This window comes from Cnephaeus nilssonii (genome assembly GCF_951640355.1).
Source record: "Cnephaeus nilssonii genome assembly, chromosome: 13".
Lineage (NCBI taxonomy): Eukaryota > Metazoa > Chordata > Mammalia > Chiroptera > Vespertilionidae > Cnephaeus > Cnephaeus nilssonii.
In genome coordinates, this window is record NC_137084.1 from 66,038,447 (window position 1) to 66,062,330 (window position 23,884).

Genomic DNA, 23,884 nt, shown 5'->3' on the forward strand with positions numbered 1-23,884 from the left:
TCAATTGTACTACCTCTGCTATTGAAAGTACACATGACTTTCAAGCAAGGTGGTAGAGATGATCCTTAAGTTTATTAAAATACATATTGCAAAGTGCTTATGTGTTTTCTGCCTGGCCAGTGTGGTTCAGTGGTTGAGCGTTGACCTATGAACCAGGAGATCACAGTGTGATTCCCGGTCAGGGCACATACCCAGGTTGCAGGTTCAATCCCTAGTGAGGGCAGGGGGGTGTTCAGGAGGCAGCGGATCAGTGATTATCTCTCATCATTGATGTTTCTATCTCTCTCTTCCTTGTCCTCTCTGAAATAAATACAAATATATTTTAAAAAATACATACTGTTTTCTTTTAAATGTAGTTTGAATTCTTAATTCTTTACACAAAGCATACATCCCTTCTTTTCCTCCTCCCAAACTGCCTACAATCAGAATCAAGTATGGGAACCTTAAAAATATGATTTCTGGGCCCCATCCTCAGACCTGAACTAAGGTGGAATCCCTTGGGTTGAGACCTTAGTACCCTGTAATTTCATGGATATTATTGGTGTCTGATGCAGCTTGTGAGAAACCACTACTCTAAACAATATACTTGTGGTTTATACCAAGGTAGACACATTGGGGAGGCCATTTATTGCCACATTATTTTTTCACAGCCTGCAAAAAGGTTTTGGTTTATGCAGAACAAGTTGATATATACCCTGATTATGAGAGATGGTATTAATGGGCCAGTGTAAGTGCTGCACAAATCTCCCAGGGATGAAAAAAAAAATCAGTTTTTCAAGTTAAAGTCACATACTAGTATAAGGTGTGACTTAGTTCATGCTGGTATAGACTTTGGAGTCTCTAGAATTCTCTACCAATAATGAGTATCTTCTGAGTACAAAGAACTTTATGGGTAATTTAGAACATGCAAACATGAGTAAAGTCTTCTTGTATCCTTATTAGGCTTATAAAATACAAGGGTGTGATAAAATAGCTTTATGATATAATCACTGTAATACTAAGGAGAATGTACTGAGTGCTGTAGCATAGTAAGACCAAAAATGCTGTGAGAACACCAATGCTGGAGAAGGAACTTCCTCCTGGGAACATCAGAAAATGCTCTCATAGAGGGGGTTATTCATGCTGAGTCCTAATGGTTAGGCAAGACACAGCTTAGGAAATGTAGGTAAAGAAAAGGCATGGAAATGGGAAACTATAAGAATGTCTAGTAGTTTCAAAGTGCTAAGCTAGAGATTAGAAATAGTAGCATCTCAGGCGAAGATGCTTAGAAAGGTACCTATGGCCCTACGATGGAGATCCCGAATCGCTTACAACATGGAGTTCGGGTTTTATTTAATGATTCAAGGTTTTTGAGTTGGATAATGACATAATCAAAGGTGCCCCCCTCCTTTTCTTAATTTCGACCTTTAGTACATATGGTGAGTTAGAGTCGTAGAAGCTGGGCAACCAATAACTAGGCTACTGTAATAGTATAGCCGAGATGAAGTGATATTCTTACGTAGATCTAGGATAGGGGAGAGAGGTGTGCAGAATTTCGTGAGTGGGGGCATGGAAGGATGGATAATCCATCACTTGAGTTACTAGGAACAAGGTGTTATGAGCCATTTATCAGTTTGAAAGATGAAACAGAGGGCTGGAGACCATGGGATACCAGGACACAGGCTTTATTGGAGATCACCCTGCCAGCCGCCTTCCAGAGGGGCAAAGGGAAGAGAGAGAGAGAGAGAGAGAGAGAGCCTTTTAAGAGGAGGAAAAGAGGGGACGGGGCTTAGGGCACTCAGCCCACGCTGATTGGTGGTTTCATGTAATTGGGGGCTTAGGGTATATGGCAGGTGCTGATTGGTGGTTCAATGTACAGTCCATATAAGGTGTTCAGGAATGTCCGGCTGCAGGTGGAGTTTACGTCATACTCCGTCCTTCAGTTGGGGGAAAGGAGGATCTATCACAGTTTATATGTGGCCTGAGTACCAAAACAGAGTTATGAGTTAAGATTTGACACACGTTAAGTTTCGAGATGCAGATAAAGTTCCTTGTAGAAATTCAAAGGAGGTGACTGTATTTGTTAAATTTAGAATAGTGAGTTGGGGCTGTGGGACTATGCCTGGAGTAGTGGGAAAGTATATACATTTCAGGTGAGTTAATTTGGGTTCAAAGTTTAGCTCTGCAAGTCATTAGCTCTATGACCTCACATCTTGTTTATCCTCTGTATTTCAGTTTCATTATTTAAAAAATAGGAGAATGGTGAGAGGAGATTTGGGTGTTTGACTTGTGACCTCCTTGTGGGGTATTGTGAAGATTAAGGAGCTGTGCACAGCGCTGCATGTATTCAGTGATCCTCCTTCCCCCACCCATGTTTTCCTGCCCTTCCTTTATGGCCAGCGAGTTCACTGGAATAAGTTCATAGACCGAGGGGAAGGAGAAATAGCTTGTGAGGAGAGAAGCGTGATGATAGAAATGAGAGGGAGAGAAACAGAAGAATGTAGCTGAAGATGGGAGAGGGTGAGATGAGAAGCTTCACAGCACTTCGTTAGCTTTGAGAGGAAGAGGGCCCCGTACCCGAGACAGGCAAGTTTGAAGAGAATGAATAGAGACAGTGTTGATCAGAGGGTCTTGAACTTTTCTCAGAGAAGCAGAAGGCTAGGCCATCTGGTATGAGGAGGGGAAGTGTGGGGCTGGGTTCTTGAGAAAGGAGAAAATTCTTTTTAGATAACCACTGTGGGAAATAAGATTAGGAGTAAACTAGAGTTGAATGAAAGGATTGCCAAAAAGCAAAAGCCAAGGGTTAGATAGCTTGAACTCTTGGTGTCCTTGTGGGTGTATGAAATTACAGAGGAGAAGGTCATGGGAGGTTAAGAGGTTGTGGAAAAGAGAAGCTGGAAATTGGACACGGAAGCGGATGTTGAAGTTTCAGGAGGGTGGTGGCAGGAGAATTGGGTGCAGAGGAGGAGTATGAACGGGTGCTTTAGTCTTTGTGGAATGTGAAGGAGTGCTGGGAAGTCTGTTCCTGATGGTAGTGAGAACGGGATTTTGCGGGGAGGGAGTGTGATACTTGGTGTAAGTGGTTGTTTGTCAGCCACTTACAGATCATTTCCTTCAAGGCAGGATACTTGGCACCTGATTGCCCTTGGAGCACAAACAGCTCTGGCACTGGTTGCCTTTAAAAATGATAAGCCTGTTCTTTCCTATAATGTAGCAGGATAGTAGGCTGGCACTGCGCTCCTCCCCACCCCACCTCCACAGTAATGGTTTGCTGGAAGAAATTAGACTTCTCTATCAAACAATCAAAGTTAATTACCTGCTTTTCTTTTGCTGCTTTTAAGATTCCTTCTTTGCCTTTAACTTTTGGCATTTTAATTATGATGTATGGGTATGGGCTTTTTGGATTCATTTTTTTGGGGGGACTCTCTATGCTTCCTGGATTTGTATGCTCATCTCCTTCACCAGATTAGGGAAGTTTTCTGTCATTGTTTTTTTCAAATAGGTTTTCAATTCCTTGCTTTCTCTCTTCTCCTTCTGGAACCTACATGATGCGAGTATTGGTACATTTTAAGTTGTCCCAGAGGATCCTTACACTACCCTCCTTTTTAAATTCTCTTTTTCTTTTTGCTGTTTTGATTGGGTGTTTTTTGCTTCCTTATATTCCAAATTGGTGTTTTGTTTCTCGGCTTCATCTGTTCTACCTTTGATTCCCTGTAAATTTTGTGTATTTTTCATTTCTTTTCTTTTTTTTTTTATCCTTCATTTCTTACTGGTTCTTTTGTATGGTTTCCATGTCCTTTTTTATGCTGTTGAAGATCTCTCTCCAAGTTAATCTACTCTTTCCCTAAGTTCATTGAGCATCCTTATAACCATTGTTTAGAACTTTGTATCTAGTAGATTGCTTGTCTCCATTTTGTTTAGTTCTTTTCCTGGAGTTTTGTTCAGTTATTTCATTTGGGACATGTTTCTTTGTCTCCTCATTTTGGCAGCCTCCCTGTTTTTGTTTCTATGTATTACATAGAGCTGCTATGTCTCCTGGGCTTGGTAGAGTGGTCTAATGCAGTAGGTGTCCTGCAGGGTCCAGTGGCACAGCCTCCCCATTCACCCAAGCTGGGCACCCCAGGTGCACTCCTACCAGGTGGGCTGTGTACATTCTTGTTTTGTAGTTGAGCCTGGATTACTGTTGGCATGTCATGGGAGGGATTTATCCCCAGGCTCAGCAGTTGAAGGACTAACTGTGATCACTGTGGAAAATCAGCTGTGCTGGGACCGAACCCACAGATCATAACTTACTTCATTGGGGCTCCGGTGTTGCTGAGTCCACCCCTTGAACATTTCACCCGTGGAGGTGGTAGGGTGGTTCTTCAGCATTGTCTGAAACTGTCTACCAGATGCACTGGCTCTGGCGCCTCCCAGGAGGTGCAGGCCAAGGTCAGCTGTTGCCGGTGTTCTGCCTGAGACCACCTGTCATGAGCTACAAAGTGATCTGCAGATGGCTGCTACTTGTGCTGTGCTTGGCGGTACTCAGGAGAGGTCAACCTGTGAACCAAAGCTGGCTGCCATTATTGCTGGCCCTGGGGCCACCTAGTGAGAGATATGGGGCACACTGAGGCCAGATGCTGCTGGTTTGAGAGATTTTAGGAAAATAAGAAGTATGAGCCAAGACAGGCCATTATTACGGAAAAGCCAATGGATATAGCTTGGGTGAGCCTGCAAGTTGGATGTGGCAGGGTCTCAGGGAATCACCTGGGCTGGGTGAACAGGTTGATGGAGACTGAAATCTGGCACTGGCCTTCTGGCTTTGTCAGACAGTATAGTTCCTTCTAGTGTGTCCCTGGTGCCTTTCAAGCTGGTACTCCTGCTCTGGAGCTCAGAGGAAGTGAGTCTGAGTACGTACATGTGTGGGCCCTTTAAGAGGAATGCCTGGGACTCTAGCAGACTTCTGTCTCACTCGCTGGTTTTTACAGCCAGAAATTATGACACTGGAATCCTTGGTTAGGGAGCCTGGCTTAGGGATGGGACTCTCACTCCTTAAAGGAGACCTCAACAGCCGAGATATCCATCCCAATTTTTATCCACCACACATGGGTGTGGGACCAGCCTCTTCTATGTCTCCACCCCTCCTACCGGTCTACATGTGGCTTTTTCTTTATATCCTTAGTTGTAGGACTTCCATTCAGCTAGATTTCAGGTGGTTATGATGATGGTTGTTCTATAGTTTAGTTGTCATTTTGATGCAGTTGTAGGAGGATACAAGTACTGCATTTACTTAAGCCATCATCTTGATTGGAAGCTAAGTAACTTTTCATTGCTAAAATAATATATAGTATGCTCTTCCATTTTGGAACATCTCATTATTATTGAAACCTAATTCATCTGAATGCAATGTAGTCCAACACATGGTTGCATTGGTAGGCTATAGAAGAAGAATTTAAATGCAAGTATTCAGGGTCTTGTTTTCAAGATTAATCTTTTTTTAATTTTTAAAATTTTATTTTTCAATTACTGTATGCATATAATATTTTGTATTTGTTTCAGGTGTACAGCATAGTGGTTAGACAGTTATACTGAGATTAATCTCTTTTTGATTTGTATTTGGTGATTAAAAAAATCTAACCACCAGGAGGACATTGTGGAGAACTTAGTTTAGATACCTCAAAGATAATTACATTTCTGTGTGTTTTTCTTGCAATCCTAGATTCCAAGTGGCTGTGAAGTGTTGGAAAGATGACATCTCTTTCTACTAGAGTGGTATCACAGTGCTCTGCCAGCCTTAGACAGTGCCTTGTGACTTATTTTTTTGTTGGTTTAGGAAGCAATCTATTGGCTTTGCATCTAGGCATCTGTGGAGCTTGAAGCCACAAATGGAGTGGAAAATCTTATTTGATGTTGTGGTTCTCAGAAAATAATAACTAGAGTTTGTGGTTGCAAATGATGGCAGTATTGGAGACACAGTGGACTGACTATTAGTGGGGGTGCTGTTACCAGTGACACAATATCTGGTGGGAGATTTGGTGTCAGTTTTTATATTACTTGTTCTGTTTTTTCAGATACAGTATTTATTATTCTGGCATACCACAAGTTGATTGTGCTTCTTGCTTTGTTTATGGGTTATAAACTGCTCCTGAACCAAAACTTTCCGTTGGATAGTTCAACCAATACGTAGTCAGTATGCAACCTTTGATCTTTTAAATGCACAAAGAATTAAAATTCCAGGGCCATTCCAGGCATGAGCTGCTGATGTGACACCTGCTACATCGTTGCTTGTAGTGCAGTGCTGATGCCACTTAGCTATGGCTGTAGATTCTACTTTTATTTTTCTCTATATGGCTAGATCTAAAAGGATATGACAAATTCACCTTCTCTGGTTCGTATTCTTATTTCAGTGTTGATGTTTTATTACAGGGGTGGACAAAATAGGTTAAATTATCAGCCATCATTACCTAAAAGATAAATCATAAGTAGGGCTATGAAGTAATAGTAATAATAAAAAGAAAACAGATACTACAAATAAATGACATAATAACTAATAAATAATAATCTAATAATAAACTCTGGCATACTCACAACTGTAAATCTAGTTTTGCCAACCTCCTATATATTTCCTTCTACTCTTCATGAAAAAAACAGTGCAGGAAGGATACTACAAAAGACCTTGGCAGAGCCTACATCTCACACCCAAATAGAAAAGTGACTGTTGGGCCATCATCTGGGTTTATAAAATATGACTGCATTGGTTTAAACTGATTTTTATAGGTTTTCCACTGATATTTAACCAAGTCTAAGGCCTACTGCTAACCCAGTTCTCCCTATCTTTTAGCATAGCTGAACGTCAAAAGTGATATTTGTTCACTCTAATAAAGTGAAAACTTGGGTTGTTGACATAACATTCTATATTTATGAATTTGTGACCTGTGCTTTGTTTCAGTATGTATTTGTGCTATTTAGGTTTGAAGAAAGACTCTGGGAGAAATATTTAATACCTCAGTGTCTGGTTATGATATCAATGTTGGTTGGATGCAAGAGGGACATGCTTTTTCAATTCTTCTAGTTGCAGAATCTGTAAAGACCAAGTTGATCAATTGTTGAAACATTTAATAGTATAATGATTAGTATTTAAGGTAGTGGAGTTATGTTAACAATGAACAGGGAGTTGTTTTTTTTCCCTCTCTCATTCCTACTCCCAGGCCCTAAACAGGTTTTCCACATTCAAAAATAGTAGTGTGGCCCGGCCGATGTGGCTCAGTGATTGAGTGTTGACCTATGAATCAGGAGGTTACATTTTGATTCGGATCAGGGCACATACCTGGGTTTCGGGCTCTATGCCTAGTGGGGGCTGTGCAAGAGACAGCTGATCAGTGATTCTCTCTCATTGTTGATGTTTCTGTTTCTCTCTCTCCTTCTCCTTCCCTCTCTGAAATCAATAAAAATATATTTTTAAAAATAGTATGGTGAATTTAAGCTGGTTGAAAAGATTGTTAGGAAATAAGTATTTTATTTATTTATTTTTATGATCCATTTTATTTTTATTTTTTATTGTTAACACTATTACAGATGTCCTCCACTTCCCCTCCCTTTGCCCACCTCACTCTGTTCCTCCCCTGGCCTTCACCACACTGTTTTCTGTATCCATGGGCTATGCATGGATAATAATAATCTAATAATAAACTCTGGCATACTCACAACTGTAAATCTAGTTTTGAACTACTAAAGTTCAGGAATGTTTTGGACTTTAGTAGTATAATACTGGTAAATAGAAAAGCCGTTATCATACTTCTCACGCTGTAAATATAATCTGACTCTTGGCTTTGTGAATGTTTATACTCACAGGACCTGTCATAAATACACCTGAATAATTGATTTATTTTGTTCCAAAAGTGTTTTTCCAATATCACATTGTGGCGATAAAAAGGAAAGCCTATAGCAATATTCTTAACCTCAGTAATTTGTTGGGAAGTTAACATTTATATGTGAAATTATATTTTGGTTGCTTTCCAGTAATCTCGTGGTCCAGATGGTCAGGAAGGGGAAAGATTATTACTGGTGAATACAGCCAGGAAAGTTTCATGCAGGTGGCAAGAATGTGGATAGCTAACATAATTTTCCAAACTATCTGGCTATTCTTTTCAGAGTATTTTATGAAGCCTAGAATAAGGGTTGTATGTTTCTCCTTATAGAGCAAACAGGCTGCGGAAATGTGTTGTTAAATTCATTAATTCATGTAACGATCATCTATTAAAGCCCAATGTGTTTTAAGTATTGTTTTGGGAATATTGTTCTCATGAAATCAAGCTCCTGTCATACCACCTATAATTGCAGGATCAGCTGTTAATGTTTGACCTCCAAAATCAGATAATAAAATTGTTATTTATGTAAATATTAATACTGATAAATAAAATATGGAGTATCACAAATAGTTGCTTATCAAAGAAAGTACTTGGGTATTAGGGATTTGCATGTAATAAATGTTTTATGAATTTGTTTAAGTAAAGTTTTAGAAGAAATGGCTCAAGCAGTCACAGCACCAATAGCTGTTTTGTATCAGGCACTGTGATGGGTGCTGGGAGGGTCATTTTGTAAGTTTTTTCTGCCCAAGTTCTGGTGAGAATAGACTCCCTCCGGTTTTCATAGTCTTGAGGGCATTTGTGGGTCCCTGACACCAGAGATTCTAATATTGGCTTCTCATTATGTTAGAGGTTCCTGCTACTTGGAGGGAGGAGCAGGCAGGGAAGGGAATGCCTGTTCTTCAGCCCTTAATCCTAAAACCCACATTGAATCCTTTTATATCTGCTTCACAGGATTGTTAATTACTATTTTCTTTCTGTTACCCTGTGCTTAGTAAACTATTAATGCAGTACTTTGACATCACTCTAAGTAAAAAGATGAGGGGGAAACAATATGGGTTTTAAAAATTGGTAGGCCACTGTCACTAATTCATGAAATATTTACTGTTCCTTTTTTTTTTTTTTTTTTAGAACAAATGACAAACACGAGTATCTTCATTTAGACCCAGAAACATATGCTTTCATGGAACTGAGGCTTTAAATATACTTTTAATATTTAAAGAGAACAATCTTTTTTTCCCAAGTAATTTCCCTGAAAAATCAACAATAGAAAGAGGGAGCAAAACTTGCTAATTTGGGGGAGACTCAAAAAATTGCTGGAAGGAGAATAGTTTATGTTGTGAGGAAGCAGACTTGATTGCTTTTGCATGTCAAAATTTTTCTCCTTCGACATTCCCATTATAATCATCTTCTAGGTACTGAGTCTATAAATCGTATTAATATTGGAAACAGACCAGAACCAAGTAAAGCAGAAATATCCATTTTTGGACAAAGAAGTTCAACAGTGCAATGAGAACCTGAGCTTCCTTAGTTGTAATCAAAATCGGATTTAAGGCAACTCCACAGTTTACTCAGAGTAATGGTTACCTGGGGAAGCCTGTGGGCTTCTGGTCTCTAGCAATGGGTTTTATTCACAATGGATCTCTCACGCAGTCCTCAGAGTAACAGACTGCCAGGCACTTTTAGGGCACCACTACGTGGGCCAGTGATCATTTTCTGGGCCACTCTAGGATCAGGTTATATTTTTATTTATTCCAAAAATACCACTTGACAGGCTTCTGTGTGCTAGATATTTACTTTGCTCTTTGGGAAAATTAGTAATATGTGATCTATGCCCTCCCAGAATTTAGGACAGTAGGAAAATAAAGCATTAATAGCTTGTTTTATTTTTGTTATTTATTTAAAAAGTTATCCTGTATCTTACCACTCTCCACCACTTAATTCCCCATAAAGACCATTTTGAACTTTTAGCCATTTCTCCCATTTCTGTAAAGATCATAACTATCTTGCTACTTCTTTATTTTTTTTTTGTATTGATTTTTTTTTTCAGAGAGAGAGGGGAAGAGAGAGAGAGAAGAGAGAGAGAGAGACATCGATTTGCTGTTCTACTTATTTATGCATTCTTTGGTTGTCTCTTGTATGTGCTCTGCAGATCCTCTCTTGGCCTTTTGTACAACTATTGTCCTGGACTATACAGCTGTGTCGTCTTGAGAATTCCATTTGCTTCTTTTCTGTATTGGACATAGTATCTCTAGATCCCATAACCTTTTCTCTTGGCCCATGTTTTGTTAAGAGTATGTCATCCAATAGATGCCAATAAAAGGAAGCATGTGCTGGTATGTTTTTCTTTTCCTTTTTTTAAAAATAATAATTAAGCAGTTTGGGAGGAATTGAGAGAAATGTGGGGTTAAAGTGTTTCTTTACTTTCAACTATCTCTCTATATCTCCTCTTGTTTTCTCACTTTCAAGAGTACCAGCTGTCTCCAATTCCTATATCCCAAACCGACTTACCTCTTAGATTCTTTTTCCCTAGGCATGTTAATGTTGTCTTCTGTCAGCCAAAGTTTGGTTGAGATTTCTTTTAGACTCACCAAAAGAGATCTTCAGCAGCAGTAGATAGCTGCCAGAATGATGATGGAGTGCTTTCGTTACCCATAGATGCCAATAGAACAAAAATAGAAAATGTTATTATGCCCTCCAGTTAAAATCCATATATTTGAAAAATGTTTTCTGTTCAACTTACTATTGTCAAAACTGGGTTACATTGGTAGAGTTATTTTTGCAGAAATTAAAACTTTTTAAAAAGTAATCATTACTCTAAGGCCATTAATGTGTTTAAAAGATTGATCTGATTCCCAGGTAATCCTTTGATTTCTATTTTGGTAACTGTGAATAATACCCGCTGTGAAGTAATGGGTAGGGATAGCATTTCAAACCAGCTTAGTTTACTGTAAACCTAGCAGTTCTGAAAAGAGGAGGAAAAAAACAAATCCTAGATTGGACTTTTATAATTATTAATATTATTTTTTAAATGTATTTGGGTGCTCCTACATTGGCTGAATATATGTTTACCAGAGTTATATCCTCTTGTTGTATTGATTCCTTTAGTATTATGAAGTGGCCTTCCTATCTTTTGTTATGGCCTTGGCACCCGTGGCAAGGTGGTACCCTAAGTCCCTCTGGCAGCGCATTGCAGTGTGGTCCTGTGGCCCCTGGCTGGGCACACTGACTTACTTCGGGTCGCGTGGCAGTGCTCTCCTATGGCCCAGAGTGAGGTGTGTGCTGGGTTTCTCCAGGTAGCCCCTGCAGGACTGTCCAAGGGGCCGGAGAGAAACAGGTGCTGGTTGCTCTGGACTGCACAGTCAGAGCTCCCCTGTGACCTGAGTGGGGCACACGCTGGGTTACTCCAGGTTTCCCCGGCTACAAGACCCTGGGCTCGGGGTGGATTGGGTGCAGGTTGCTCTGGGTCACACAGTCCTTGCTTTCTCGTAGCCTGGAGTGAGACACTTGCTGTGTTGCTCCAGTTCACCCCTCCTCAATGTGGAGCGGGGGCGGGTTGCCCTGGGTCGCTCAGTCTGCACTCTCCTGTCACCCCGAATGAGGTGCATATTGGGTTGCTCTGGATGGCCCCGGCAGGACTTTCCTGGGGACCTGGGTGGAGCAGGTGCGGGTTGCTCTGTGTCACCCCTCCCATGATGGGGTGAAGCAGTGTGGGTTGCTCTGGGTCACCCCAGCAGGGCTGTCCAGGGGGCCTGGATGGAGCAGGCACCGGTTGCTCTGGGTCCCACAGGTTGTTCTGGATCACACAGTCCCTGCTCTCCTATGGCCCAGAGTAGGTTGTGCTCTGGGTTGCTCCGGGTCACCCCCGGTAGCAGGTCCCAGGACTCGGGGTAGAGCGGGCACTGGGTGGCTCCTGGTCAGGCTAGCAGTATGGTTCTGGGGTCCAGGGTGGGGGTGGGGCACAGTGTTCCCCCTGGCTTGCACTCACTGTGCGGTCTTGGAGCCGCATCCTAGGACGCTGGGTCCCGGCGGACTGGTGAGGAGGCCTGGTGAGGGAGCTCACTCTGGCAGCGTGCACTCCCTGCAGACATCCGGGAGCCGGCAGGGAGGTACTGCCCTTTTAAATTCTTGAGTGGAAAGCATTCTTTCTCTTCCTTAATAAGTTCTGATAATGTGACTCTTGCTTTGTTTTTCTCACTTACTTGCCTTTATTGTGGGCTTGAGGCCAGACTTACTAGACTTCTTGTCTCGCACAATGTTTTCAATATTAGTATGGGTGAAGGAAGGGGATGGGGAGAGCATAAAGAATACGGGCATAGAAGGGAAGGTTCACAGGTTAAATGAAAACAAATTTTGCATTTATCTTATTTGTTTCCTTAGTATTGTAACAAAACCTTTTTATTTTAGTTAATAATTCATATTAAGTATAAGGTACAAAAATTGATGTGGATAAATTACTTTTCACAATTGCCATTTGGAACTAAGCATTTTAAAAGAATAGGCTACTATAAGTTCCTATTTATTTATTTTTGGTTTATTCTTTTAAAGTTTCTGAATAATTGGTTCTTTCCCCATGCTAGGGCAATATAGATCCGATAATTTTCTAAAGCAGTGCATGCAAACTTATATGCAAGCAGGTCACCTGGGGATTTTGTTAAAATGTAGATTCTGGGGTTGTGCCTGAATTTTATTTTACAAAAATAAAATTCTGTATTTTTAATAAGTTCCCAAATGCTGATGTTGGTGGTCATTTCATAACACTGACTAGCAAAGGTTTAAAATATTGTAGATATAGGAAGAATACAAAATTTGATGAACTTCTAGAAAGATGCAGTGGGAGCCCTTGTATTACTGGCTGCTACTAAGTCATCTAAATAGTACTGGATTTATTGCTTCTTATAGATTTAATATGCTTTTCATTATTTGTAATATTCTGTTTAGAGGTGATTCCAGTACTATATTTCTATTTATTAATGTGAGAATTTTATATATTAAGTATATAAACTATATTCCCCTAGTGTCTTTAAAGAAAAAAAATATTGTACTTGCTATGTGCTTAACTTTGATTTATGGCATACAAACATCTTATCTATAGCTGTTATTCATTGAGATTCTATTCTGTATACTGTGTTATGGTTATAAAAACATAAAACCATAGAATAAATACAAATTTATAACTAGTTTCATTGTAATGTTTGTTCCTGTGCAGTTAGATATTAGCAATGAAAAGAGGTTAATACTTCTTTTTAAAATTTGTCTTCTAAATAGCTCAGTCGCTAAAAGAATTTGCAAGACTACTCATCACAGTAGAAGAAGAAAGGAGAAGACTGGTAAGTCTGTTACTCATTTCTTAAGAATAATGCTTTGTTTGGATTTTTTAAAAAAGAATAGATCTTTTGAATTAGGCTTAACCATAGCAGACCTTATAATGTGATGCGTGTACTAAATGTTACAGAAAAAAGTTGTATGATGATCAAATGTTGCTAATAAGATAAGCTATTTCTACTTATTTCATTTTCAACATACGTATATTATATCCATTTTGTTTTCCAGTTAATTTTCCTAATAATTAAAAATATTGAACCTCCTGCCATTATGAAATCCATTCTAATTGAGCAAACTTCTAAATAACCTTAGTGTTATAATAAAGACACATTACAAGTATTAAAGGCAATTCATGAATTGGGTGTTGAAGGCTGGGATGATTTTGCTGGGCTGGGAATAAAAGGGAATGCATTCCAGGTTGACGGATTAATTTACATGGCAGTATCAATGCTTGGTTATTAGTAATATGTTTATCCATTTACAAGTATAATTCATCCCCATTGTGTTCAAATTTCTGTGAAGGCCCCTGTCTATGACCCAGTCTTTCTATATGTGTATGGAAAAAAATAGTATAATATACCCTAAGGATTGTTGTAAAGTAATACCTGGAACATAATAAATGTTAATGGTGCTGAAGATGTTGTCAGTTATGGTGAGAGCTACACACTTCTTTAAGACATCATCTTTGATATCACTGTACTTCAGCATTGTGTTGGGGAATTATAGGTAAACATAAGTAAACTCAAATGTGGGAAAGAATGGTTAGCGATATGTGTAAATGAAGAATTGGAAGTGGCCTGGAAGCCAGGGGAATATTCAGTTCTGGGTGAGTGAGGTTGTGATTCAGATCCTGTACAAGAAATGCAGAAGAGTGATAAACTAACTAGCATGAGCTATCATTTTAGAAAATGTATTAGTTGAAGAGTGTGGGAAAGTGTGTTGTAGCTTGCAGGGAGAAGAGAGCGAAGGGAATGTTCTTACAGCACTGAGGAGACCTAGAGGCACCTGGGGAAAAGCTCTTCCTCTGAGCCAGGAGAAAAGGAAGAGAGGATTGGTTAAAACGGAGAACTTCGGACGGTTGGTTGGGCGGGTGGAAAAGAGTGTTAGGAAGGAGTGGTCATTTGCTCTGAGAGGAGTTTGTAGAAGTAGTTTAGAACAGTCTCTGTCTCTCTCGCTCTCCTTTCCTTTCTCTCTAAAAATCAATCAAATATATTTGGGAAAACAAAGAAAGCAGAGAGGACAAGCATGACTAGTTATTAATGCTGAAGTTTCACTATTGACAGAGGAGAAGATTTTGAGAGAGGACACGGAAGTTGTTATCAGGAGTGGGAGTTGAAACATACTGAACTTGGCAGTGGAGCTGATCTAGATAATGAAGTTAAGATGTAGCTGAGTGGGAAGTCAGACCTTAGGAATCAAGAAGGCTGAGCTCAGAGATTTGGATGTTTTATGAGCAGGATCTTGAGACATCCAATATGATGACCAATATGATCACAGGATAAAAGACGAAGACCAAGGAGAAGAAAAGGCTGAGGAATGGGGTAGAGTGTCTTAGAAGCCATGGAGATGGGGATTAGATCAACTCTGGTGCTTCAGAATTCATCATTATTGCCTTCAGTCATATTTCTCATGTTGGGGCAAGGAAGAAATTCTTCATTAATGAGTGAAGTCATATTGTGGTTTTTCTTGCTTTTCCTGTTGTTTCAGAGAAGGTCTGAAATAAAGAATGCAAAATAATGAGGAAAAACCTCTACAGATAAAAGCCTAATTGCATTTCCACAGTCTATTAAAGAAATCAATAACACACAAATCTAAATACTGGAGTGATTAATCAACACTTTTAGTCACATGATGTTAGTACAACTGAAGGAATAGCTGGTAGCAGATCTTGTATAAAGATCTTGTAGAATTTGTGTTTTAAAAATTAGTGATTCATTTTAGAAGTAGGATATTTTAAGAATATATACTAAGAAAGTGTAAAGGAGTTCTGTAATTCATTATAAAGCCTATGTTTTTTTCAGTGATAAATCATGACTTATATGATTGAATTTGACCAAAACCTAAGTATGTCAGAACAGTGACAAAACAAAAATAAAAGCTCAAGAAGATGAAAGAGGACACTTAACAGTTTAAACAAATTCTCCTGTCACCAATGAATTACCATAATTAGATGAATATATCATCTGGGTGACCTAAAAAGGCTAGTTGCTGAAAAAAAGAGACCAAAGAAAATATTGACCTTTTTTAAAGAAATGGAGCCTTTTAGCTTTTTATTAACTGAGTTTCTTAAAAGAAAAAAAAAAATTCTGCTAAAGCCAACTAAAAATACCTAGTTGTAACACAACAAAAAAGTGAATCAGATGTAGTAATAGGAAAACAATTTGTTTCAGTTACTAACATACCAACAGAACCACCTATGGAAGCATGAAGTCTTGTTGAGTCTTTCTGGAAGAACTCTCTGTTACCTCTTGTTATTTGTATTGAAATACTGAATTTGATTCGATTGCCTCCTGGCCTTCAAACTTGACCTTTTCTTTCCCTGAATTCCTGGAACCTTACTCTCCCCCCTTCCTCCCTTCTCAGTAGTCTCCCTCTGGTTCCCTGTTCTCCAGTCTAAGGGGCTTTAGTTTCTCCTAATGTGTCCGTACAAGCTTCTTTGGGACTTAGACCTTTGTATTTGTCATGTCCTCTGCCTTGAACATCCTGACGTATCCTCCTATTGGCTTCATCTTGTTATTCAGACTTGACCCTATAGATCACCTCTGGGGCCTGCATTTTCCATACAGCCTAAATTAGCCCCCTTTAGCCCTCATATATTGTGACAGAAATAACTGTTCATGCAGCTTGCATTCTCCTGGGGAGAAATAGGCATTAAACAAATTATGTCTGATGGTGGTAAGTACTAAAATGAAAAAATAATGCAGCTGGTAGATGTTGCCATTTATTGAGATGAGGAATGAGATGGGAAAGAAATAGTTAAAAGTTTGAATCTATTTAGATGCCTCCTGGGTAACTAAGTAACCTTGCTTAGGGAGCAGTTAGATATGAGTCCAGAGAGGTCGGGGGTAGCAGATGGGACTAGAGGTATAAATTTAGAAGTCGACAACATGTAGAGGGTATTTAAAGCTATAGGATGTATGAGATCACCCAATCTGTGAATGTGCAGACAGAAGAGAAAATGTGGGAGAATTGCACCCTGAGGTGGTTGAGTCCAGAGTTTGATCAGATGAGGTAAAATCAACAAAGGAGATTTAGATCAGTAGGAGAATCAGGAGAACGCTGTTGGACAGCTTGCTTAAGTCCCATTTATTCACTTTGCTACAGTAGGGTTGTGGAAAGATACTAACTAGAAACTTATAGGATGTGGATTCAGTGGTTCTAGCTGTTCTTCAGGATAGAGGGTCCAAATGGTCTGACTCACTCTGTGCTACGCCTCTACCCCTGCCTGGGGCCTTTACTTTATGGGTACTTTTAGTCCCTAACTTTGACAAATGTGTGTGTGTGTGTGTGTGTGTGTGTGTGTGTGCGCGCCCACAGTGAAATAGTTTTTTTAAGCTACATTTTTATCACCAATTGCGGAAGCCTCCACTTCAGGATATTTTAGCATATGTTAATTTGAAGAATTTATACAGATGTACTTATTTCTTATAGTTTTCATTTTGATGAATATAAGAAACCTTTTTTTAAAACCATGATCACTTCCAGCATTTAGCACTCATATTTGACCTTCGACGTGTAAGCTTACAAATTTGCTTTAGGTTTGCCAGGATTTAAATTCTTTCTATTTAGTGCCAGATTACTATTTTTTTTTTAAATTCTTGGGTAATGAAAATACTTTTCCTGAAATGGGCTAGGTATCTGGGTATTACTTTGAAACAAAAAAAAAAAATTATGAGAGGCTGGGAGGGAAACTCATAACCTTAACATTCACTTTATAAGAGAATTATAACTTCTGTTTTCCTTTTTTATACTTTCTTTAAAGCATAAGCAGGACTAGGTAACGGTTAATAGGAAGTAGACACAAAATAGGTTTAGATCTAACGTAAGTTACTTGGGTTATTGGCACAAGATTTTGAGCTCTTATGTCTCAAGAGATTAAAAAAAAAATGTATCTGAGGTACCCAGTATGTTAGACACTAGTCATAGGAAGGTATAAGCACCTGAAATGTGTTAGAAATATAATTCAAGGCAAGTAAATCATTATTGGGAAGCACTGTTGTAGATAACAGCTGACCCTGAGCGTTTTCAAGGTACCAGGCACTGCTATGGTAATTGCTTTATATTTTAAACCAATTTAATCTGCATAGCACCTCTCTGAGGTGACATTATTAATACAACCCCTTTTTTAAGTTTTTAAAAAACATCTTTATTTATTTTTAGAGAGAGATGAAGGAAGAGAGAGAGAGAGAGAGAGAGAGAGATAGAAACATTGATGTGAGCGTGAATCAGCCATTGGCTGCCTCCTGCACACCTCCTACTAGGGAGCAAGTCCTCAATCCAGGCATGTGCCCTGACCAAGAATTGAACTGACAACCTTTTGGTGCACTGAATGGCACATAACCATCTGAACCACACCAGCCAGGGCTAATACACCCATTTTAAAGAAGAGCAAACTCAAAGAATATAGTCAGTAAATGGTATGCCACAGTTTACACCCAGGTTTTGGGCTCCAGAGACTTCACATATCCAAAATGTTTCAAACTGAAACTGTTTTCATTAAAAATTGGAGAAAAATAATAGCAAACAAGTATTATTAATATAGTATGTGAGGTGCTCTATTACTAGTACTAGTAAATGCTCTAGGTGTATTATTTCAGTGTCTTACAAAAATTAAGGAAGAATGCAGGCATTTTAAGTGTTGAATTGGATTACTTTTCAAAATCTTTATCATATTTAAACGGGCACATATTTCAGCAAAAACTTAATCCATTAATCCGTTGACAGTTCCCCTATCAAATTTTGGCACATGAGAACCAAAAATGTTGAGTAAATCTATTTTAAGTCTTTCTTACCCCTTCTGTGAACCAAAGATTCATGAAATTGGAGAATATCGTAAATGTTGAGAAAACTGCATGTTCCTATTTCCCCTGATGAAAGATTTTTGCTTAGTCTTTGCCATCCATTTTTGCATTGCTCATATGCCATCAGTAAGTGCTATTGATTAATTTGTGCTTCTAACATTAATATTGTTATAAACTGAAGTCCAATGATCTGTGAATAATTATTATCTGAGACACATGAAGCATGATCTATTAACATTCCACATGCATGAGTATGGGTTTTATTTCTGGTATGTCTTAGGTGAACTTTAATAGATACAAACTTTAGGTATGCTGGCCTACATACCGACTTTTTTAATACAGTGATTTCACCTGAAACTTATAAAAGAAACATCTCACGTACATAGTTCTGATTTTCACGTTTATTGACTGGTGGACGCTTTCCATGACTTCCCTGATTCCCAGTTATCTGATGAAATTCTGAGTTAGCAGATCACACTGCCACTATAGTGGATTTTCTTTTTATCAGTAACTGTCCTAGTACTTATTTGTCTTTTTTAAAAGTTTGCAAAGTGCTTTTTTGTATCTTTTTAAAAATCCTTACAGCAATCATAACCTGAGCTCAGACTGTAAATGAATGACTCAGTATAACAGATATCACTAATAAGTGGCAGTAGAAGACAGGACTCAGTGTCAGGTCTTTGGACCGGACTTTCAGCTCTGCTTTGTTATATCCCATGTCTTCCCCTTTTTATATAAATTTTAGACATAAAGAGGGAGAGGCCTGAGGCCTGATCTCTTTTGTGCTCCCCCCACCCCCTTGTATATATCATAGCTTCTTATTTACCATTTCTCAGATTGTTTGACCTAATTAATTATGCTTAAGTCTAATAGAGAAATAAACTTTCTTTAAGTAAAAAGTCATTAATATAATGTGGAGGACTTGAATAGGGTGCTTGCTAGGATTTCAGGAAACACATCAGTGTTCATTTTGGGCGAATTTTTGTCTTTTGATTCTATGACTGGAAAAGGACTCTTGATAAAAACTAGGAATTCCGTCAAAACTCTAAAAATATCTCCGAATAGATTTGACATAGTGGTCAGACAGCGGAGGCTATCCTGGCAGCTTGCCTTTTAGCCATTTTGCTGCTCGTTAACACTTCTACCCCAGAGTATAAGAAAGGGGATGAAAAGAGATAAAACCAAGACTCGATCTTTATGCTTCTTATTAGCTCTTGCAAAAGCACACTTGGAAAGGAGCCTGCACTCTCCCCAGTACAATTAAGGTTTGTATGCTATTGGCAGTTGTGGTCGTAACTAGCTGTCAGCCGAGGGAGCTGAGTGAGAGCTCCTTTTTAAAGTTTGTATTTTAGAAGGCCATTTTCCTTACCATTTGGACATGCATTCTTTTCTTGTGACTGACACCATTCTCACAGCTGGTATTTAATGAGTATATATCAAATTGCTAGATTTCAAGATTTGTAAATGAGTACGTGACAGTAAGCATCCAAATCTTTATATTTTCCTGTTTCCCAAGACCCCTTTATTTTTTTAACTTTAACCTTGACTGTATGGAAGGATTTAACGGGAACGTTTCCACCAGATAGTGCTATTTTAAAAACAATCAATTTAAAATAGGATCCTGGAATAAAGAACTTACACATTCTTTTCATTTCTTTTTTCTGTCAAGATGTAAACTGAACTGAATATGTCGTTTTCAGTTTGTTACTCTGGCATAAATCTTTGGGTGTTAGGTGTTTGCCGCTTAAGGCTGTGAGTATTGAAGTGAGCAGGAGTAGCCAATTGGACACAGCCTTGGTGCTTCCCATCTCTTTCCTCCCATCTCTAGTTCTTTCCTCTGCCTGCCTTTGCCCTTTATCCCAGGTATATAGGCTTTACTTTGGAGTCAGAATTGTACAGCATATTGAAATATTTCCATTTTTACCTCTGAACTTTCAAAAATACATTTACCCTATGGAATCAAGCCATCATTTTTCATTGGTACAGTTGAGGATGTTCTAGGTCTGTAATAAATTTATAAACCATGCTTTGATGATGATGGTGTGTGTGTGTGTGTGTGTGTTTTCATAGTAAGCAAAAAGATGCATTGATATAAAACATAAATACAGTATATATAAACTCATTTTGTAATCAACTCCTGAAAGATTTTTAAGACCTAGATGGGACACTTAAGTTTAAAGGGTGGAGAAAATAAACCTAAGTAGACATAAAGTAGACTAGAAAACAGCTGTAAAAGGTATTATGAAGGGAAATTTTAAATAATGTTAACAAAGCAGTGGATGGTTGGGAAATATCAGTTGACCAACCAAAATAAGATATTGAGGTATTCAGTGAGCAAAACGTTTTTGCCTTTGTTTATGATTAAACCATTCACTACCAAAGGAATTGCAAATTTAATTACTACTAAGATAAGAGAATTATAGCTCTCTTAATTAAACTTTTAAATTTTGAGACAATTATAAATTCACATACAATTTTAAGGAATCCTGTGTATCGTTTGCCCAATTTCTCCCAATGGTAATGTTTTGTAAAACTATAGTACAATTGCTTAATACATTTTACTTTAGTTATAATACTAATTAAAATAACAAATTATTCATAAACTTGCTATTTGTCCTAGAATCAAATTCTTGCAGGGCAAAAGTCTGCTCTTAGTGGATTCTTATCAAGATGCCTTGTATTATTTCTCAATGAAGATTTGTTATGTGTGTGTCACCCAGGACATTCACTTGCAAGGCAAACAGACTTGGTTGGGAAGACACTGAGGCATCTCATTTATCTGTGGAAAGGGTCATACTGTATGTGGGATTCCAGAACAGCCAGAATCATGAACTCAGGCCTCTACCAGGCTTTTTTATCTGTGCCTTTCATTTGCTTATCAGCTTCATTCTCTTAGTTGGCTTCTTCCACGTGGCAAGTCATAAACATTGCCACTGGACTGGACTGGGCAGAAATTGTTTTGGGGGGCAGGGTGAAGGGTTGTCTAGTTTCCCATGGTAACCTTAAAAAAAGAAAACTTTCAAAAGGCCTCTGCATGTGTTTCTCTGAATATCAGCACTTTTTTAAAAAACAAGGGAATTATTGTGATTTGGATAATCACCCAACTGTTGTTTATTGCAGCATGTTAGTGGCCTAAGAATTTCCAGTTAACATTGTCATTTGAACAGAATATGATGGTAGTGAACTGTCTGAAATTTTGTAGAAGTTAAGAAACATTATATTCATTCATCTATACATTAGAAAACTTCACTTTGCAAAACAGAAATCGGACAAGGATATGTACCATTATTTGAATTCAGTATTGTTTTGGAGGGCCCCTGATCTGTGGAGTAAAATAAAATCAAAGGCATAAAACATCTAATACTTAATTTTGTTTCTCCCATATAAAATCCTAGATTATATAAAGAGAACTTATTAGAAATAATCAGAGCCTAACCAGGTTGATAGATATAAATAAATTTATGGATACCACCACAAAAATTTGCTACAAAAGAATAAGATACTTATGAATAACTCAACAAAGGAGGTGCAGGACTTTTGTATGTGAGATTACAATGCCTTATTCTATCTAATAAAGACGGAATATACAAATTGACCATAACTCCACGACAAAGATGGCGGTGCCCACAGCCAATAAGGAGGGCATATGCAAATTGATGCGACAAGGCGAGAGGCGGAAGGTGGCTCTGGCTGGAGCGAAGGCGGTGCCGGCAGCCAGGGGAAGGAAGGCCCATTCTTGCATGAATCTTTGTGCATCGGGCCTCTAGTTTTAAGACATTAAAGGAGAACTAAGTAGAGAAGCAGTAGAGTGAGTCTGAAAAAGGATGATTTTAACCAACATTCTTTTTTTTCTCCCAACTATACTAGACAAGAGAATTTACTATAACAATCTAACTTACAACAACCTGATTAACTTTTTGCTAATGTAGTGGTAAACCACAGGCCGGCCCTGAAGATAATGTATTTTCCCTTTTTACTTGGAAAATATGGTCACCCTATGAATACTTTATTTGAACCATATTCCCACACTTCCTGCCAATCCTTTGGATCTTTAAGGTATTTTCAACAGAAACACTGCTGTTTGAAAAACGGATGTACTTTTCAATGTATAACCATATCTAACTACCTTGGTGGCAGAAAAGAGCACCCCATAATAATTTCTATATTTCTATTTTAAGTCTCCCATGGCAAAATAAATTATCCTCACTGATCTGTGACTTTTAATTCTGTTCTCTTTACATTTCATCCACAGTATAATTTCTGCTCGTCACACATAACAGAACACTATTTAAGGGATGTAAACAAAATGTATGTTCCATAGTCAGCATGAAACCAGAACACAAAGTTGGGAAAGTCTTTATTCCAATTAATTGTTGACAACAAGTGAAGCACTAAGCCCCTTGGGATTCTGTTTTCTTTTTATAAATGCAGAGTGTTCTGTGTTTCTCAGACCTTTTGGGCCAGATCAGTTTTTGTTCTGGATGTCTGTCCTGTGCATTGTAGGATGTTTACTGACATCCTTGGACTCTGTGATCTTGAAGTACCCTTCCCCTCCCCTCTACATTATTACAACCAAAAATGTCTTCAGACGTTTTGCCCTCTCAGAGAACATCTGTGTATAGAGGGTATTTAAATCCACTCTTGAGGTGGGATGAGGTTGTGCAGGAATGAAAGTAAATAAAGTGATGAGGATAATTGACAAAATTGTAAATATGTAGAGAATTTTGAGTTAATAATTCCAAGAAGAGATCTAAATGTCATCAATTTTGAGATTTTAAAATCATGCTAAAATACACATCTACACTAATAAAAGAGAAAGATGCAAATTGACCGTACCTCTGCTACACTCACCAGGCAATCAGGAGTGAGTAGGCAAATTAACCCCAAAAAAGATGGCGGGTTAATTTGCATACACAGGCCCAGAGCTAAGACTGAAGGCTCCACCTGAGCGAAGACTGAAGACTAAAGGCTCCGCCCACAGCCGGAGCCACGCCTGAAGGCTGCAGGCTTGGCTCCATTGCAGCCTGGATCCTGGGTGCCGGAGGAAAACTGGTGCCGGCAGCCAGGGGAAGGAATGCCTATTGCACAAATCTTCGTGCAACGGGCCTCTAGTATAATTTATAATCAAACCCACAAAACTGAAACTTTATACCCATTAAACAACTCCCTATTTCCCCTCCAATGGCCCCTGGCAACCATCATTTTACTTCTGTTTCTATGCATTTGCCTATTCTATATTCTTCATATAAGTGGTATTATGCAGTATTTATCTTTTTGTGACTGGCTTTTATCACTTAGCATAATGTCCTCAATGTTTGTCCATGTTGTAGCATGTGTCAGAATAATTTATTTCCTTTTTAGTGCTGAATAATAATTCATTGTATGTATATAGCACATTTTGTTTATCCAGTTTGTTGATGGATGCGTGGGTTGCTTCCACCTTTTGGCTATTGTGAATAATGCTGCTATAAATACAGGTGTGTAAATACCTCTTTGAGACCTGGCTTAAATTCTTTTCAGTTTTTTGATGAACCCACCTACGGTGTTTTCCACAGTGGCTGCACATTTCCGTCAAAGGTGCATTAGGGTTCCAGTTTCTCTACATTCTACGTAACACCTACCCTACCCTTTATTGTTTTCTGTTTTTGTGACAGTAGCCATCCTAATGGGTATGACAACTTTGGGGTTTAAGTGTGCTTTCTGATGTGGTTGGAG

General features: G+C 38.6%; 1 protein-coding gene across 1 annotated transcript in view; it reads left to right on the forward strand.

Annotated features, from left to right (window-relative positions):
- Positions 1-23,884, forward strand: part of ARHGAP42 (Rho GTPase activating protein 42) — a 251,835-nt gene that overhangs the window by 77,803 nt on the left and 150,148 nt on the right. Inside the window, exon 3 of the mRNA XM_079787754.1 lies at positions 13,092-13,153. Coding sequence (XP_079643880.1) covers positions 13,092-13,153 — 62 coding nt within the window. The remainder of the gene's footprint in view (positions 1-13,091; positions 13,154-23,884) is intronic.